This window comes from Monopterus albus, unplaced genomic scaffold (genome assembly GCF_001952655.1).
Source record: "Monopterus albus unplaced genomic scaffold, M_albus_1.0 scaffold316.1, whole genome shotgun sequence".
Taxonomy (NCBI): domain Eukaryota; kingdom Metazoa; phylum Chordata; class Actinopteri; order Synbranchiformes; family Synbranchidae; genus Monopterus; species Monopterus albus.
The window spans coordinates 256,818-276,978 of NW_018128196.1; the positions used below are offsets into that span (position 1 = coordinate 256,818).

A 20,161-nucleotide genomic window follows, 5' to 3' on the forward strand; every position below is an offset into this window, starting at 1 on the left:
ATGGAAACTGAGACTTTCCATTCCGGTCATAGTGAATCTTTCTGGGGACTAATTGGTTGGTTCAGGAGCTCTAACTAAACTGAGGTGCACAGACCAAAGCATTGTGTTTCTGTAACTTGTGTCTGATAATGAGCGCTTGAACAGTTGAGACCAGAAATCCTGACTAGTAGCTTTATGTGTTGTGTTTTTACACTGATGAGAGCAAACAGAAGGCTGACACACTAAACTGTGTGGGCAGTTTCAGTTTCTAGCCTGTTCATACGGGAAACCACAGTCTGCAGCTTTGCTGTTTGGTGAAACCTGATTGGCTGCGCTCTAAAGAAACTTGGTCTACATCTGACGCTCAACTTCCTCCCAGGAAGACAGTCACCAGCTTGTTGAGAAAGAGCGAGGCAGGAGCTTTAACTCACCATTAACATGAGGGCAACACCGATCTGACGACTCCGATCACGGATGTGTTGTTAGGCTAGTATGTGCGTGTTGGACAACAGCGGTCTGCAAACCAGCTATTTTGGCCTCTATCTGCCTGCTCCTGCGGCCTGGAAGGGGCCTGTGTTTGCTGGACCATGAATAAAAGTAGACCCTCCCCTGAGGGCTGCGAGGGCCCAGTCCTGCGTCCCTGTCAGGCCTCCTACAGTTGGCACCATTTCAGGAAGCCTTGGCAGAGATTCCACTCCCACCCGGCTCCCGAGCAGCCACTAGACAGATACAAGTGGAGGACATCTGGTCATTTGGCACCGAGGGCAGCCAAGATTGCTGCCCCTGAGGACCAACGGCAAGGCACAGAGACCCCTCACCTGCGGCTGCTCAGCTTACCGAGGGTCAGCACCTCCCCAAATGACAGGAGCGGAGATCAATCCCATGAAGGCCATATGAGGGCCAGGTCTCTGCGCAGGATCTTCCCCTACCTCAGGTCCATGTCTGAGCCTGGTACAGGTACTGGCCCCGAGAGGACAGTGCTCAGGAAGGTGGGATCAGATGCTGAGCGAAGTTCTCCCGCTGTCAGCAGCTTCATCACCTCATTCTCTCGCAAGATCAGCAGAGTCTTCAGAGATGAACCTGAAGAACGGCAGTCTGGTAGGAGAGGTTGTTTACCTGGCTTTATGTTGTGTTCAGGTTGAGATGGGAAAGATTCCTGTGGCTGTGGTTTCAGTCATATCAGTGGAAAAGTCAAGAAGCTTGATGTTCTGGCTGCAGCAGGGTTTCATGAAACTTCAAATTACTGACATAACAGTTGATCAGTTAAATTCGTGCTGAAACCTGCAGTGACTGATGTTGTCGCCTTGTTTTTAGAAACAGAAACAAGCGGTGAACCCAGCACTGATGTAGTTTCATCTTTTTAGATCTGCTGTTAGCAAACAGTTGGCGGCCATAGCAAAAATCTGAAGTGTCTACACCTGAGCTAAGCATCTGCACTGAGTGAAAAGCCATCTGTATAGAGAGTGGGAGATGTGACAGAGATAACGCCTCACATTTTCATACAGTCTCTTGTGGAAGACATTCATAGTGTCGACCTCTTTCATTCACATGTAGATTTGTGTGAAGAGTGAAAAGTGAGCTCAGAAACTATTTAATCCCTGGTTTGTCCAGGAAATGAGTGTGAAATTGAGCATGTGTGTTGGATTGTCGCTTTCAGAGAGTTAAAGGAAAAGTTGGATACAGACTCCTCCCTCGTCTTACACCGGAACAGTGTGATGAGCAGTTTGGGCACAGTGTAAAGCTGATGGAAGCGGCAGCAGATAATTGTCTTGTCAAACATTTGTTTTATAAAAATACCAGTCTTAGCTGCTTTACATGGGAACTTAACACTGAATTCACTTTGTTGAGTTACTACAAATGTACAGATGGTGAGAGGAGACTCGTGACTGACTGAAACCCAACCAGCTTGGTCACTGATCAATCAGCTGATCACTGTCCTGATGATCTGATTGATCTGTTTATCCCCAGAATGTCAGACACTGGGAAGAAGTCCCACTGTGACTCTCCAGAGCCAAAGGTGGTGTCTCCACACGTCTTGTTGTGTCCAACCAGCAGACCCACAGAGACTCAGCTGATTCTCAAATCTGACAAAGAAAAGCATCAGGTCCTCACATTAAAGGTGGAACCAGAACATGTCAGTGACTGTTGCTTCTAAAAAGGTGCCGGTTCATTTCTACCAGTGAACTGACTGATGGCTGCAGCTCTATGTCACTGAATGGCTTCATGAGGATGACACAGTGGGTTGGGCACAGTGAGGGGATCTGGTTTGGAAGGACACTTCCTCCTCCAACAGAGGAGACCTGATGCTGCTCTAGAGACTTGGCCCTGATGAGGCCCTGCTGGATGATGGGTGGTGGTTTGGCCTCTCATCTGTCACCCAGCTGTGTATGTAGTCACATTATAACACAGTTCATGCTGAAAGCCTGTGCCGGTGTTTGCTGGTCTCCGTTGCGGATCAGTGGAACTTTATTCTGCTATCACAGTGAGTTTCCTGAGGAAAACCTCCCTTTTGCTGGTTGAGAGACAGAGGCTTCCTCCTCCTCCTGCAGCTGCTTCACAAAACATTTACATTAATTTAGAGCATGTAACGCTCAGCCAAGCAGCCACTTTGAAGGTTAAGTTATGCTAATTGCATTTTCCACCAGAACGTGTCATGATGTGCAGGTGTAATATTTTGAGCCAGATCATAATAAATGTGTGCTTTCATGCAGAACTGACAAGTGATGCCTGCAGAGGAGTGTCTGTGTCCAGATCATTAGTTTTACAAAGCATCCCCGCTGACTTTTAATATTTCTCTTAACTCAAAGTGTTTCATCAGTCATGGTCTCATTTTTATTAAACATAATAAATCAGTGAAGTTTGTTATTGAGTCATAAGCTTATGAGATGCCACAGATTCATTGGAGATAGATCAGAAAGCAACTATAACACAAGTAAAATGTTTTCACAATCATTTTCAGACAGAATTCTCAAATCCCCAGTAGTCAAATGCCACAGTCACTGGAGCGTTCATCCCTCTCTATAAATTTAAACGCAAGGCATATGACCACAAATTGTTGCATTGTGTTGCTTTAACTCTGACAACCTGTAGAAACCCTGATGTGTATCGGTGTGAGCAGGAACTGCAGTACACAAAGGGGTATTAGAAAGTTTCCAGCAGGCCCAGAGCATGCTGGGTAATAAAAACCACAGAGCTCTCACTTCTCTACACACACAGAGGCTGATTCATCCTCCTCCTCTCACACTGCTGAGTTTCCATGTGAAAGTGAACAGCTACTCCTAATTGGAGGCTAATTAACCTGTGAGTGTGTGTTGTGTTTTGGCACTGTTCACCAGAGGTGTGCGTGTGTGTGTGTGTTGGCCCTGGCAGCCAGCTCCTGCATAGTTATGCCAGTTCTGGTGTGTGTGTGTGTCCCTTTTGTATGTAAATTGTCCCTCCACAATAAAAGCCCCTAACAAAAGGACCCCTGAGCAGTTCCTCTGAGCTCATTAACCTTTCCGAGCTCAGGCCAGTAACGGTGGGAAAGTGGGGGCGACCTCATTAATGCAGATACATTTGAAAACAGCGTTTTGTCTCAGTTCTGGCTTTGACTTGGAGCTTTTCCCCAAACTCACTTGACTGCTCTGGTTCCGTTCACTGCTTCTCTGGCCGGGACAAATGACAACCTCTGCAGTGAATAAGGAAGTTTTCTTATGGAGAAAACGGCAACAGCAAACTTCATGCATCCATCAGGCTCTCCTCTGCTGCTCTTGTCAGCCTGACAGGAGGTGACACCACTGTTCACCTTTGACCCCTGAGAGCAGGGCTTGGCTCACTCGCTCTATGACTGACACTTAAGTGAGAAAATCTGGTTTGTAGATGTAAATGCGGACGGCATGTTTTAAACATTAAGCAGAGGAACAACAAACACATTGATAGCACAGACTGATTCGATGGTTCTGCTTCTGCATGTCCGAATGTCATGAATCTAGTCGGGTTAGTAGGTTTGGCTGAAAATGGTCTTACGTCTCAAACCACTGCTGCACTGTAGTGCACTTATTATTTACTGTCTGTGTGTGAACATGTTCAGGTTTACCAAACAGGGGAACAATAAACTACTGTCAGAGGACGGAGACAGTTTTTACTGTGGCACAGCTTCAGGGACATGATGTCCACAGTTTCAGCTGGCTTCTAACACTCCCTTATTGTCTGAAAGAAGGTGGACTGGTTGAATTTGTTTATTTGTTCATGCTTTCATGCAGATAATTATGAAACAACCATGTGTTTTAGAGAGCACGAGGAAATCTCTACTTCACTGAAAATCATGTGTAACGTCACTTTAATATCAGTGTAGAGCTTTCCAAAGACAAATGGAAGGTGTGGCTGCATGTGAACAGCAGGGTTTAGCTCCGACAAACACAAAGGTGTCTGTTGGTGAAACTGCTGTTTTGAGATCCAGTGTTTTCTGAGCCTCCTCTCATATAGAAGCATTTGACACTTCCAACAGATAATAAATCAGCGGTGTCAGTTTTCTGACCTTTGAGATAAATGCATTTTCTTTATTGATATCACAGCAGTGATAAACCACGCCCTCGCTGCTTATGAAATAAAGGGCTAATTTCTGTTTCACCAAGACCTCAGTCAGAGGTTTTCTTTCGGTTAGCTTCGGTTTCAGCTGCTTCTCTGGGTGAAGGAGTTTGGAGCCTCAGATGCAGCGGGATCATATTTAACTGGCTGTACTTTGCACAAACAGCATCTCTCACCAAGAGGAATAAAATCAATAAAACCTGAAAGGAAGTCTGGTTTAGTGCGTTTACCTGAAAACGTTTTAGGAAATGTCTGACGTGACTGAACGGTAATAGCAGCTGCATCTGAGTGTTTGAATCATTTCTCTGTCGGCTAGTGAGACACTGCAGCACAGTTTAGTTTGAATGGCCAGCTGTCCTCTCAGATGCCACCAAAATGGCCTTGAGAGCAGATCTAATCAGGCGTATAGTGTCCTGTAAGTGGCGAGTGGTGCTGTGACCAGAATAGTGCTAGTGTTTCTGTGTGGCTGAGCTGAGAGCTGGAGCTGTTCTCTTCCCCAGAGCCTTAGCTTATCAGACCAGAGCTGCTGCCGTCACTCTCTGTCAGCTGCTGCACGGCGTGACGTATTCTCAGTGTCAAGCAGGAGAATGTCAGCACCTGCACTGAAAGCCAAACGGGTCATCATTCATATGCTTCTACTCGTCATTCTGTGGTTTATACCATACAGGAAATGTCCTGTATGGCCAGTGTGCGTCTGTTTACACCAATGATCCAGGTGAAATGTCAGGAAATAAAGCAGAACCTTTTTATTTCTTCCATTAGCCTATTGACACAAATGATCATGGGAGAGGGAGTGTCTTAGAGTGACTTAAAAATGCACTTTATATCCTCACATTTCTCCAACTTTGCTGGAGTACACCCACAGGCCCAGTGTAGAGCAGCATTTATAAACGCTGTCTGGGGATGTTAAAGAGGTGTGAAGCAGAGGGTGGAGCTAAGATGTGGATCAAGAGTCACGGTAAGTCAGGTTCACCGGGACTGACATCCGTTTAGGAGGAAATGAAACCATTTAATGGGGCCTTGATGCACAGATCTCTCCCTGCAGGACATCTGATCATTTCTGACCTGTTGGATAATCACACTGTGAACTATTTACTAGTGAGGGTCTTTTTTTCTGCAGGCGTTACAATAAATCATAAAGACCGGTCTGTAAAGGTCTGTTTCTCAGCTTTGCATCTGTCAGCTATTAGATATGAAATGCCTGTAAACACACACAGCCTTTATCACACGAGACAAACAGGCGATAATAGAGATGTTGACCGATTCCCAGCAGAGCCCGAACAGAAGCTCGACTCGTCGCAGCCTGAATGTGGGGCCCTTTGGTAAAAGCACTGTTTCCTGTCTGCTAATTGCTGTCATTTCCTCCTCAGCCTGTTCAACACCTCTGTCAAAGCTGACCAGGCTCCTCTGGGATTTAGCCCCTCTGCGCTTACACCCGACTAAAAATACCAGTGGAAGATTTATTGGAACCTGGGCCGCTGTGTTTCTTGTGTGTGTGTGTGTGGGAACTATTAGCCTTTAGCTTCTCACATGTCAAAACATCTTGCTATTGTCAGACACTGATGAAGCCCTGCAGGTTCTGTGGCAGGAAGTTGCAGTGTCTCCTCAGATCACAGTGGATGGAATATATTTAACATTATTCTGCAGTAATTATATTCTCCAGTGTAACCGGTGTGACACTGAGCTGTGGCGGACTACACAGAGAACTGCAGTTGTGTCCAGATAACGCCTTGCTTACCTTCATTCGTTCACATTCAGCTGGGAGTCTGCCGTGGAGATGTTGGTTGGATCCATCTTACTGAAATAAAAACATTATAGTTTTTCTACGTTTAAGAGAAACACAGACTGAAGCCGTGTTTTGTGACAGAGGTCGCCACTTCTGAGGCACTGGAATGTTAATGGAGCGCTGAGGCCTAAAATGTTGTATTTCATTTCTCAAAAACAGAGATCACTGCTGTCAGATGATCAAACTGGTTTTACTGGTATCCTGATCTTGTGGTCAGATTGGAGGATCGACAGACTTGGGCTGAACTGGCTCCCTGAGTGTTTGCTGCTGTGTTAAATGACATGGAGAGACTTTGTGCTACAGAATCAGCAGCTCTCTGATCAGTAGACCCGTCGTCTGACACTGCTGCAGGTCAGTACAGGTCCTTCTGCTGCTCGTGCACTGAGTCCATGCACCGTATGAGGATGGAAGCACAGCGCGCTCACGTGTTCGCTCTGGCCTTGTGACTGCAGCCTGGCCAGTCTCAGCGACACACCCCTCTCTGTTCTTGCTGTGGTTTCACCCCTGCCCCTCCTTCCTGTTCACTGGTCCCATCTTGATAAAGCGGTGATGTGATGTTGCTGCTCTATGATTGGAGGAGACCTGCTATGTTTACTGGTTGTTATGGAGCCTAGACGTGGCCGCTTCAGAGGGGAATATACAGGTCGACAGACAAAGCCGCCTCTGTTGGCCTGTTTGTGTGTGTGTGTGTGTGTGTGTGTGTGTGTGTGTGTGTGTGCTGTATCCTTGTAAGAACCTGTCAGACTCTTAACCCTGTGAGAGATGACACGATTGTCCTGGCGGCACCCAATGCTGATTTAGTTTGAGTGTTTTGATAAAAATGTCTATTAACTGTTCTATTTGTTAGATTTTTCTGAGTTTTACTCAACAGAACACTGAACAAGTTTTAGTCTCATGTTTATCCTGGATTTTTAATGTTTGCACCTTCTAAGCGTTTTGAGGCTACAGCTGTCGCCATCTTTGTCGTGCACAGAGTAGGATCATGATTTTTTTTTTCCCACTCAGACCTGAGATCATGACTTTGTCACAATTCTGAAGCGATGGGTTTGTGTTTTTATTACTATTAAATGCATTGCAGATGGGACAGTCGAAACCCTGCTAAACAGACATGACCCTCTTCTCTGCTGTTAATGGTAAGACCATTAAACAAATGTGTTTGTGTTGAAACACTGGTGAGTGACAGACTTTCTCCCAGCTCTATTGCTGTCATTAGCCTGTGTCCTAGTTCATGTTATCAGCCAGTGTAGTGATTGTAGAAATATAAAGTTTATCTGCAGCAAGAGCTTGGCTCTCCTGTTGCAGATATCTCTCTCCCCGCTGTCTGTTTGCATGTGTGTCGCTCTGTCTGATAAGAGCTTGTCATTCTTTGTGGATTTGTCACCATGTGTGTCATCTCTCACATTACGTGCTGAGATTCCAGCAGGTGTGTAGTGTACGTTTCAGGTTGTTAGTAGGAGTCGCACCCTGCTGCAGTGGTAGAAACACTGTGGTCAGACAGAGAGAGCTGTGATATGAATGTGAGCATAGAGAGAGAGAGCTGTGATATGAATGTGAGCAGCTTCAGAGCACGAGACATTTTGTGGAGCTGCTGTGTGGACAGGTGGCGGACTCTCCAGCTCCCTGACATTCCCAGTGGAGGTTTGGTCGGAGTCGAGTTTCTCTTCACTCCAACGTGCACATACGCAACACCTGAGACATACAAGTATGCGCTCTTAACTTTAAATAACTGGTGGAGACGCCCCTCTCCCTCTTCTGAGGCCTGTGCAGGTGCAGTGCCTCACTCCTGAGCGTCTCATTACATCTGGCGTGAACACAGATTGTCCTGTGAAGTGGGGACAACAGAGAATTCACCTTTTCTGCAAATTCAAGTCTCTCTTCAGTCCAGTTATTCTGTGTTGTTTTTACCAGCCACACAGTGACAGATAGAAACAGTCTGAACAACACTGTCAAATCCTGTTCAGCAGTTACAGAGACGTTTTTATAGCTGATAAATCCTTCACAGAGCATCAGAGGTTTAGGCCTCAGCTGAACACGCTCCTTGTTGCCGTCATGGTACCATTATGCTGCAGTTGTTTGGAAGACTAATCATCAATCGGGAGACCTAAGATGGTCTGTGTCAAAACTATGAAATGGTCAAGAGATTGGGAACAGATTTGCACAATGTGGTTCAAAGCAATAAATCAGGCATGGACATGGTGCCGAGCAGTGACGACTGTGAAGCCGCTCAGCTGATTTGAACAGAAATTCATATAGCATAATTTAAAAACCCTCTGTTACAAGTCAGACTGTTTTCATCATCGGGTTGCCTGCTGATTCATGATGTTGATTCTCAGTCGATAATAGTGAGGCGTGTCCGAGGTGACGTCTGTTTTTTTTCTGTCCAACAGTCTGTTACTCAAAACGGATTCACTTCACTGTAACCCGAGGTCAAGAAGAAACAGGAAGATGTTGAAAAATGACATAACCGACGACTCGGTTGTCAGAATAGCGTGTGATTAATTTTTGTGGACTCATTATTGTGGCTCTTGTTACAGGTAAAGGTATCATTATCAAAATGTACCACTAAGAAACAAAACTCAAAAGTGGTCGAGTAAAGAAGTGTCAAAGAAGAGGACTGTACTGGTGTTCTCTGTCGGTCACTACTGGATAAGGAACAAATTTATCTATGTGGCTGTTTCAGTTGGTAAAGGTTCAGTACATCAGAAGTAAAAATATACATCAGACATTAGTGAGCAGATATGATGCAGCTGCTGCGCATCTCTCTCTGGACACTCAGCAGCAGACAGACTGTTTTCATGCTCCGATGACGTCTTGCTCCAGTCTGGTTGCTTTGTGGCGCCCCGACTGGCGGCTCTGACCTTTCACCAGACCTGGCTCATCCAGTGACCTGGACAAATATAGAAGCTTAATCCATCTGTGGGTCTCTGTGGGCAGGGAGGTAGCAGAGAGGACTTCCTGCGGACGCCGCCTTGCTTTGATTCATCTTGCACAATTAAAGTGCAGCATGGTTTTAAAAAGGAGAATGAGCAGCTCACTGCACCAGTGAACCGGAAAAATAACTTTTATGGTTGCTTTTCTCTTTTTAAATAAATGCATTGATACATGTTTGTTACATTTGCAATACATCACAACAGTATAATTGTAAAAATGATAGTTGTTCTATAGAAGTTTGGTTAAAAAAAATCTAAACCTTTCTTTTATTGTTTGTTCAGTGTCTCGACCTCAGAGATAGTAGTTTGGCGTACACCTAATTTATGGCTGTGATGTCTGAGAAGAGTATACCTGCTGATGAAGATCTGGATCTGTGGCTGAAAGCTCTGGAAGACTTCATGTTTTACGATAATCTCACCGTCAGTAGAGTTTGTTCAGTTATTAGCTGATCGATCGATAAAAGAACAAAGAATTAGTTTGGTCTGAACATTTTAGCCACACCAGACCTCCTTTAGAAAAAGGTTTTTTTTTATATATAACATTTTACACATATTGCAAGTGTCCCATATATGGCAAACGTGTATTAATAGAAGAAATCAAACAGTTGTTGTCGACCTGAGGCTGGCGCTATATTACAATTCAAAGGATCATCAAAGTCGCTAGGACCAGTCGTACAGGAACCAGACATGTCTGTTCAAACCTTCGTGGCAGTTCAGACAGTAGTTGGCCACAAAGGAAACTGCAGGAAACACACATGTCCCAAGGGATCAACTCCGAACCTAGTTTAGTGCCTAAAGGATGTGGAATTCTGGATGGTAATGTAGTTTCTTAGAGTTGAAATGGCAGATTTTTAATGGAGGTTCTGTGTTGGGGTTTTGTGTCACAGCAGATTGATCTTCATCTTAAATTGGATAAGTGATTCACTGAGTTTGGCTCATTTCCTGTCTTGACACAGATGTTGGTCACGTCCTTCAGGCTCCAGTCATTATCGGTGTATATTTTCAGCAGTTAAAGGCCTCACAGCTCCGTCTTGATGTCTGTGGAGGGTTGCGTGACACCGGGCCAAAGCAGGACAGCAGTTCAGGCAGGTACAAGGTGTTATGTAAGACCAGCAGCTGGTGGCAGGCCTCCGTCTGTCTCAGCAAATGATCTGGGAGCAGCCTGCTGTCCCACCTCTGTTCAGTGCTGCTCAGAGCCGTCCACATGCCTCAGATCAGCTAATTAGTGGACTTGGAGTCACTCTGCGATGCTCAGAGACTGAACGGAGAAACTGGCCAGTTAATGTTCTTTGGTCGCTGCTTGTTCACTCAGCAGCTTTGAACTGTGTGTGCAGGTGTGACTCCCTCCACATCTCTCTAGGGATTCTGGGCCCGAGCTCTGACATGGATGATTTAGCATGCGGCCAGAAATAGTCTGCTGAAAATGTAGATCCTCAGCTGCTTTCTGGACAGAACACAATAACACAACTGGTCACTTCTTTTCCTCCAGAGTGACTTGGTCTTAGCTGAGAGAGTTTCTAATCTCTGCATGTTTCTTTATTTGCACTGTGGTTTAGTTTGTGGGACAACAGCGTTTATAGTGCGGAAGTGTTTAAAACTTCCCTGTTCTCTGCAGCTCTGGTATGAAGAGCACTACGTGAGACCTTTTAACCGGCTGCTGCGTTGTGAAGGTTGGTCAGACTCTTGTCAGCCTCTATGTTTTTCATTTAGGCCATATGTAAAGGGGCAGAGGGTGCTGTTGGAATTATCATTGACAGCACTGGCAAATTTAGTTTAGTCACTTAGTGAATTTTTTTTTATTTTTTTTATATGAACCACACACAGTTACAAAGTTGAGGTGTAACACCTTAAGAATCAGAGTTGAAGTGTTAGAGTGTTTGTTTGGTTCAGCATTTTAGGCTCATGGGCCACAGATGTGGTGAATGTAACTGGTATTTACTTTGCTCAGGGCTCAAACAGCAGATTTCCAGACTTTTGGAACAAGCTGGAACTGTTTACGCCACAGTAGAGAAGATCTAAATTTGCAGTATCGGTGAACCAGCACTTCAGTACAACTGGAGCCACTCACTGTGATTCAAATTACTCAATGTGAAAACCGTTCACTAATGTAGAAGATCTGTCAGGCTTCTGAAAGGCATATAAATAATCATGTCCAGGACAAACTGCAGCAAGTACAGTCACATGTCAGAGTCACTGTGTGTGTGTGTGTGTGTGTGTGTGTGTGTGTGTGTGTGTGTGTGTGTGTGTGTGTGTGTGTGTGTGGTTTGTTCCCCAGTCAAACAAACGCTGAATGATCCCAGCACAATCAGCCACAGTGAAAGCACCGTCTGTTTACTCATCCTGGTTGATGGACAAACAGACGCAGCTTTGTCCAACACGTAGGACTGATGTAGGGACGCATACAGGAGCTTAGTGTCTGAAACATTGCCCTGAGACAACAAAAGGTTGCTGTGCTGTTTAACATACAGTGACAGACGGCAGGAGACTCTGGACTGAGTGGAGACCCAACCAGCAGGGTCACTGATCAATCAGCTGATCACTGTCTTGGTGATCTGATTGATCAGTTTATCCCCAGAATGTCAGACACTGGGGAAAAAGTCCCGCTGTGACTCTCCAGAGCCAAAGGTGGCGTCTCCACACGTCTTGTGTGGGTTGTGGGTTGGACACAGTGAGGGGATCCGACAGAGGAGACCTGACTACTGGAGACACGGCCCTGACGAGGCCCTGCTGGGCGCTGGGTGGCGGTTTGGCCTGTCAGCTGTCACCCAGTTGTAGGTCAGATCTGTGTAAAAATAACTTCAGCTGGAGATGATATGAGGCTCAGACAGGCTTCTAGTCCTTCACCTCTGGAGGAACAAGACAACCTGTCACCCGGACCTTCATACAGCTCGAGATTCTTTGGTTGGAGGTTGTTGTGTGTCCCAGATGTTTCTCGCTGTTCAGAGGCAGCAGTAGCACAGACTGGAAGAATGAAACAAGCTGAGCTGATCATGGTTTTCTTTCAAGGCCTGGGTTCCATAATGTTTCAGTTTGTTTTTCTTTCACTGTAAGTGTTGATAATCTCTTCCCAACAACATTGTTTGTTGTTGTTGACCAGTCACAACAGACAGCCCTGACACTGACACCCGGAGTCACCTGCACTCAGGCTCAGTTCCAAGAACTCGTTGTCTTAGTGGAAACAAAGGGAAACGCGGTGTGCTTGGATCACTGCCTGCATTTGGTTGTAGGTTTGTTCTTGCTGTTGTGTTCTGGTAGCAGACTTTACTGTTGCTGCTGCAGATTTTTTTTTTTATAACTAATCAAACTTTGTGTTAAAGCACCTTTTTTGCAGGGTCAGTTCAAAGTGCTTTACACATGAGCTGATAAGACACAGCAAATATGAACTGAAAAAACAGAAAATTATTTGAGTCTAACACAGATTAAATAAATAAATAAATATAAAATAAAACGGATATATTATCATCCAAGCCTAAGAGCCTGAAGGTGAAAATCAACCTGATGTAACAGAAACCTGCTGCCTGAGTGACAGTTCAGGTCACATCATGTGCTGCAGCAGTGACTTCTGACCTCTGCTGCTTCCTGCACACATCACTGTATTTTAGCCAGCCCCTTCATGTCCTGCTGACAAGGGGGGTGGCGGCACCACAGCGCCCTCTGCAGGTGTTGCAGGTGTGGTTTGCTTCATGTGCTCCCTGCAGAGCCATGGTTCCTGTCGTAGCCCAATGTGAACTCGCCTCAGGCTCCTGATTCTCATCTGTTTCACACTGTTTGACACCTGCTAATACCTATGAAGTTCATTTGTAATGCATATGGGAAAAGAAACTGTAGCAGTGCTGGCATGAATGAACCATCACAATTAAGCATTAAACATTCAGATGCCCTGACATGTGGTTATGGCTCCTGCAGAAAGTAACTCAGGTTTAGTGTCTGGTGTTAACAAGCCTTTGCGCCGTGTGTGCTTTCTAACATGCCCCTTGTCTGCCTTCAGATATCAAGGGTCCTCCGGCTCACCGCTTCTCCTGCGGCCAGAGTCCGTACACCGACAGCGGGGCCTGGGAGAGAAAGCTGTGCATCCTGACTGACAGCCAGCTCATCCTGCTCAACAAGGATGAGGAGGTGAGCACCAACAATTTTTTTAATGTAGCGAAGAAACCCCACAGAGTGCAGACAGCATGCGTGTACTAAAATATACAGCCATCGTTAACAGAAGAAGAACAGACTGATGAACGTTTTTTATCCTTGTGTCTTGAGATCTTTCATCCACTTGTTCTGGTCTGTTGTATTAACTCCTAACCGAGGGTTCCAGGACATCAGATTCAGCCTTACATAAATTTTGGTTTGATTAACTCAGTCCTTCCTTTCTAGCATTTACATGTGTCCGTCCCCCTCCTCCAGGCTGCAGGTGAGGTTCAGGAGAGCCCCACAGACTCTGCCAAGGCCAGAAGTCTCCGCAGGACAGTCAGCGTTCCCTCAGAGGGACAGTTCCCAGAGTTTCAGCCAGAGGGCGCCATCCTGCTGGGTAAGCCCCACCACAACAAACCAGCTCAGGAGCTGTTATTACTGTATGTCAGAGCAGAGAAACTGAGACAGAGCAGGACAGGATTACCTCTGTGTGTGTGTGTGCCTGTGTGTGTGTGTGTGTGTGTGTGTGAGGCCCAACCCAGCAGGGATTAAAGTCTGCACAAAACAGCGGATGTGATGACATCTAGACCGCCGAGCAGGTTTCTAGTCGCGCTGTGTGTTTGTTAGTGACAGGTAAAGTCGGTGTGCAGCTCAGATCAGAGTACAAGTACTTTGTTATAGTAAAAGTCCTGCATTCTGTGTTTTAAGTAAAAGTGCAGAAGTAGTAAGATGCAAGTAAAAGTATTCATTGTGCAGAATAATACTGTTGTATTATAACTACCAATACAGCATCGCTCAAATGTTGCAGTGCACTTAAGGGTATTTAACTTTTATTATAATGATGGGTTGATATAATACAGTAATAATATTTTGTACTTTGAATCTCTAGAATACATTTAGTGCAGTAGTGGAGTAGAAGTAGCATAAAACAGAGTAAAGTACCTCAGATTTGAGCTCAGTTCTTGAGTAAATGTATGTGGTGATGTTCCACTGTTGTCAGTGTGTAAGAGCATCTCTGCATCCAGAAACACACAACTGTACCACTGAGGAGTGATTTAGCTACATGGAAGTCCTGGAATATCCTGGAGTTTTGGAGTGCTGGATTCCAGGCTTGGGAAGTGAATTCAGGGGAATCACTTCAACTGGAATAAGAAGCTTAATGTCTAAATGTTGTTGCTGTGTTAGTAGTTTTGTGCATCACCCGTGTTGGAGATTTTCACCACATTTCTGCCTCTGCTGGTTAAAACGCTGAGCTGGGATCCCTGCTGGTGTTGCAGGGGCCCATGAAAGATTTTTGAAATGCCAGTGCTTATGTGTGGATTGTTGCGTCAGTCTGTGCCTTAATAAAATGATGGTTATAGGCCAAGAGAAGGTGCAGTGTGTGTCTGAGCTGTGTTTGATTTTTTTAGGCTGACAAAGGTGAGAAGTACCTGGAGATGGAGCCAGAGTGCTTTCAGACTCCTTACAGAGGCTCTTTAATGCTGCCTGGCTTGAATGAAGATTTCACATGGGGGGGGGGGCACTGGTAGCTTCCCACTAGGTTCATGCAAAATCAGAACCAGGAGTCCAGTCCTGAAGAAAGTATGAGTAGACAAATTCAGGACTTTACAGGCAATGTAAGACGCCTGTAGCCCTTCAGTGAACTGGTGCTGTTTCTTATGAGACCAGCTGAGTCTGATACTTCACAGCAGAGCCTCAGTGAGAGCTCTGTTAATGTTTTAAACTCTGTCGGGCTCCTGCTTTACAGACTCTGGTTGTTTGGCCCAGCGCTGACTGAACTCACAGGATTTTATTTGACTCTCTCTTGGAGTCTCCAGAGGTTATGAGCGTGTGAGGTTCAGATGTCGTCATGAGTTTGGGTTAAAGCTGCTCAAACGTTTCTGGACTCGGCGTCCTGACGGCCAGGTGAAGGCTTTTCTCTGCTGGCATAATGAGGCGTTCGAGTGTAGCCTGTAATTTTGTGGGAACATCTGAGGACAAAGCGTCCAGTGTCCGTCTGTGCATGTGAAGGAGCAGCTCTGACCCCGCTGCCCCCAGTGGGACGCTGGGGCTGTGGGGATTCTCACCCAGAGCTGCAGGGTTCCAGACCTGGTCTTACACGACCGGCTCTGGTACCAGGATCAGACGGGCAGGAACACAGATCCAGAAAGTTGTAATACTTTGATTGAGACTGTGGTCATGTTGATCAGTTTATTGACTGATAGAAATGTCCCCCTCCCTGCTCGTGCTGCTCCTTCACTCACAGAGAAGCTCATTCATTCACCCTTAGCCCTCAACCCCCACCGCGCACTGGCCGAGGGGGGAGGAGGTTATTTATATGTTAATCTGCCCACACAAACAGGCTCCCAACAGCCAATTTAAACTGGGTTTATACTGGGATTAAATCAGATTGTGAACCTCCTTTATCACTGGATTAATAGTAATGATTTATACTGGTTAATGTTGCTGTTACTGGGTTTAAGCAGAATTAATACTGGTTTAAAGGTTGGATTCATTATGGCTTTAATGTTGGACATCTACTGGGATTGGAACAAAATCAAGAAAAAAAAAACTTTTTTTCAGGCAAAACATGCTTGTAAAACAAGTTTCCTTGGTTTTGTCACTGTTGTTCCGAAGTGTTCAAACTGTTTCAAACTGGTTTGGGCTGACGTGAGGTGAATGGAACCAGAGTGGGAAGTAAAATAACGAAACAGGACATTAGAAACACTTTTACTGCCCACTTCTCCCTGACATTGTTCTGCTTCCACTTGTGTGTTATTTCCGCACACTGCAGGCTGAGCAGCAGCAGCGATGGCAGCTGAGAAGTAATTTTAGTCCACTGTTGGCAGTACAGTCTAATTACAGTGTTGACTGACTGTTCATTCCGTCTGAGCTCAGATGCCTGCGGCTCTGCAGCATGTCGTCCTCGTAGCCGCCGCCTCTTCTCTCGCTGTCAGGAGTGTTCAGATTTTCTAGATGAAGACAAAATGATCTGTTTGTGAATACCAGCATCATGTCTTTCTGCAGATACGTTCTCATCTGTCAGGCTGCAGGTCATGACCCCACAGAGCTGAATGCAACATAACACACATGCTGTCAGACTTGAAGGTGTAGTCTGTCATATTTTACTGCCTCATTGCAACAATAAGTCTTGTCAGCAGGTTTTCAGGTGTTGATGATTAATGTGCAGTTGATACTTTATAAGGTGTTGGAGCTGCGTGTTGGAAACAGACGGCCTCCCGTGTTTCCTGAGTAAGAAACCTGCCCCCCAGTGCAGCGGTGTGGTTCACTTGGGGGCAGGGTCTAATAGCTGGTGGACAGCAGTGGAGGTCTACGGCACAGAGTGATAAGCTGGACCGGGGTCTGGACTCACACACGTTATGGTGAGGACACCACGTTCACTGGTGCTGCTGGTCTCTGGACAGGGTTGGTGCACAGTAATGCTGCATCCTTTAAGAGTTGTTAACAGCGAGTGAGTCTGGCTCTGTGTATTTACTGGGAGAGTTTCACCTGAGTGAACATCGGCATGTTTTCCAGTGTATCCACTCAGGAGGGACTGGTTTCAAAAGGTAGATTTTTAGATGACATGTTTTGGACAGAAAACCAACGTGCTGCCTGTCACAGCAGTTTTAATGTGGACACACTCTGAAGTCCTGGATTGGTTTGTTGACAGGTGCAAAGAGTGACTCCTGTTTTGTTTTTGTCTAGTTTTGTGTTATTTCATTGATTGAAGCACTTTGCAGGACAATAAAGGGTGAAAGAGAATCATATTAACACTAATTATGTTTTTAAAATTTAATGTCTTTCAGTTTATGGCATCTGGTCAAAGCTTTTCCTTCCCTGTTCTCTCCCACCTGCACAAACCCACATGCCTGGCGAACAGCACTAGAGAGAAGATGATAGAAAACTTGTAAATAAACATATTTTCTTGTCATGTGCTCGGATTCAGCTTTTATGTCCCATCACAGTTTACACAGCTGTCCATCTGAAGCTCTGTATCTGCTGCATTCCTGTTGGCTTGCTCTGTCAGCCCTGCCACAATAAAACCACACACCCTCCAACTGTGCCTTCGGAATAAAAGTCTGTAAATGATCTGGGTTCAGTCCATAGATTCCACAGTAAAATGGGTTCTGAAGTTGTAAAATCTTAGGCTGAAGCCACATCTAGTGGCCCCTCTTTAAAGAATCCTAAATGTGGCACCAGTGCACTGTAAGGATTATTAGAGGTTTGAAACGTTAAACCAAAGGCAAATCCATTTTTTTTACCGACCAGGTATGATACACGCATTAATCCAGTGATGCCACAACGTTTGTCACTTTCTTTTTCCTCCTAAGGTAAAGTTATTGCACCAGAAAATGAATAAATAAAATTAAATATTTTAATAAAGCAGCCACAGAGTTTAGTCATTGCACAAAATTGACTACTGTTGACGAAAAAATATATTTGTGCAAAAATGGTTTAAGTTGTTTGCTGTTTAACCCTGAATCCTGTTTTACTGCTGGACTGCCATTATTAAAGTCATGCTGGATGTTTGAAGTTTAGTTGTTTCACTAGTTTTATCATTACATTTATTTTTTACATCTCTTTTTAAGATTAGATGGAAGAAGAATAATCCCCACATGATATATTCAGGTGTAACAGCAGCACCAGGAACGGACTAAAGAAGCAGGAAACGCGTGAAAATGACAGATTGGAAAAAATGAAATTCACAAGTTTTTTTATATTCTTTACTTTGACTGAGTACCTCAGGTCAAACTTGTTTTTAAAAATGTATGTTTAGATTTTAAATGTCAGATGAGTTTGACAGGTTTAAACGGTCGTTTGTCCCACAGCTTTTGGTTGTTAGGGTTAAATCACTTTGAGCTGTGCTTTGCTTCTGCAGCTGCTGTAGAAGTGATGACTGAAAACATGATCTTTTACCTGCTGCCATTTTTGAGCTTTAGACTAACTTTTAACAAATTTATAAAAGAATGTATTACTGTATCAAAGCCAGGTTATTTTGAAGGCAGAGTTGGTTTTTACGACATAACTTTGTTTTGTCTGGTCAAAAAGACCCGTAAGTTGATGGCAGTCTGTTCAGGTTCAGTAGAGCAGGTGCTCCACTGATAGTGCACGATGAACGCTGCAGTTTGGAGCTTTTATTGTGAAGGTCCTGTTCGGAAGTGTGTGTGTTGACGATGAAACTCGGCTCGGTCTGAATGAGTGTTTGCTCTCAGTGGATATGAGTTAATCTGCATCTCTCATGGACTTTCTGGGTGAGTTTCTTCCCGTTTAGCTACTTTAATAACCAAACATCGGGGTTTTTGGTTTTCCTTACCTGATGCAGGTGAGTCCTCGACCCGAAGCTCTGTCACTGCGCGCTTTAGCTTTCAGACGAGTTGCGAAACACGCGTGAAGAAGAAACTTGAACGGTGCGGAGAAGTCCAACCTGTTTTCCGGTTTGGTCTCAGCAGCAAATCTAACGGACCGGATCAGTCAGTCGGTTTAATCGGTCGGGGCCAGGAGTGACGTCGTGGCGCAGCGCAGGAGTCCGAGCTGCAGCGGCGGCTCGAGGACGGAGCGAGTTTCTGGTTTGGTTTGCCTCGACCTGTTGGACTTCTCCTGGACTCTGGCCAGTACCTGCACTTCTCTGTTACCAGCAGTGCTACTTTCCCATCCCCACTAAGTTACACTGGCCTTTAACCTTGAGTTCTCACAGGAAGCAGTTTTGTCAGACAGACTGAGCTCAGTCCGATGACCTCAGCTTACATTTTGTCAAGTACATTTTTATCACCATAAATCAGTATCACAGTTTCACTGTAGTTTGTAGAATTATTTATATTTGATTGAGTTTTGATTTTTGCTATTTCAGTTTCCCTTTTTTTATCATGTTATCACATTTTTAACTTCCCATCTCTTTACAACACAGTGAAATAAGACCTGTAATAAATTAACAGTTTAAATATGAAACGCAAAAGTATTATATAGGCCCACTTTGCTATACCCCAGCCCTTTTTATAAGCTGATTTTTTCAAATTTTATATTCCAATTTTACGTTTGAGATTTAGAACATTTAAAAGCAGAAGAGCAAGATTTCAAAGTGTTTTAGGATTTAGATAAGCAGGACAACATGTTGGTAGTGATTATACTCTGCTACAAGTAGAAATCCTGATTTTTAAAAGCTGAATAAAGTACAAACAGGGATGAAGTTGGATTCTGTGTGGTATTAAAAAGGTGTTAGTGGACCTGCAGAACAGCCAGTAAACTCCGTGCGCTCCGGTTCCCGGCCACACAGCTCCTGTGAGTTTCTTCAGCTCTGTGCACTTGGCTGCTCTTCTTGATAATGGATGCAGTGGCACTGAACCTATGTTGTGTGACACTCCAGGGCTCCCTGGTTTGCCTATAATTAGATCACTGTGTCCCAGATTTACCTAGGACCACTTTCTGGCTGTTTGGGGATGCACAGCACATGAGTGGAGCTCTTCTTAAAGGACCAGGCCACAGTTTTCTGCAGGGCTCACCCTTGTTGACACACATCCAACAGTGTTTGAGCCTCTTGGTGTCAGTCCAGGTCAGAAATCGGCTGCTGACAGTCTAGGGTCACAGTAGAGAGTCTGGATTTTTACAGTCTGACCTGACAGCAGTGTTTTGGCCTGATGGTGCAGAGAGCACTCGCCTCCTCAGGCTGCTCTGCCTCCTCCTCCCTCTGTCCGATCTAGGCTGTAAATGTAATTTCTGTCTGTGTGTTGGACACCCTGTAGCTTAATGAGAACGGTGTGCTTGTTCGTTCTGCAGGCGGATGACAGACTGGCCCTGGCTC

At 45.1% G+C, this 20,161-nt stretch overlaps 1 protein-coding gene across 1 annotated transcript in view; it reads left to right on the forward strand.

Annotated features, from left to right (window-relative positions):
- The first annotated feature begins 459 nt into the window (after positions 1–459).
- The window catches only part of rasal2 (RAS protein activator like 2), a 53,640-nt gene continuing 33,938 nt past the window's right edge, over positions 460–20,161 (forward strand). The window contains 3 exon segments of the mRNA XM_020623905.1: positions 460–1,077; positions 13,250–13,377; positions 13,657–13,780. Coding sequence (XP_020479561.1) covers positions 567–1,077; positions 13,250–13,377; positions 13,657–13,780 — 763 coding nt within the window. The 5' untranslated portion in view covers positions 460–566.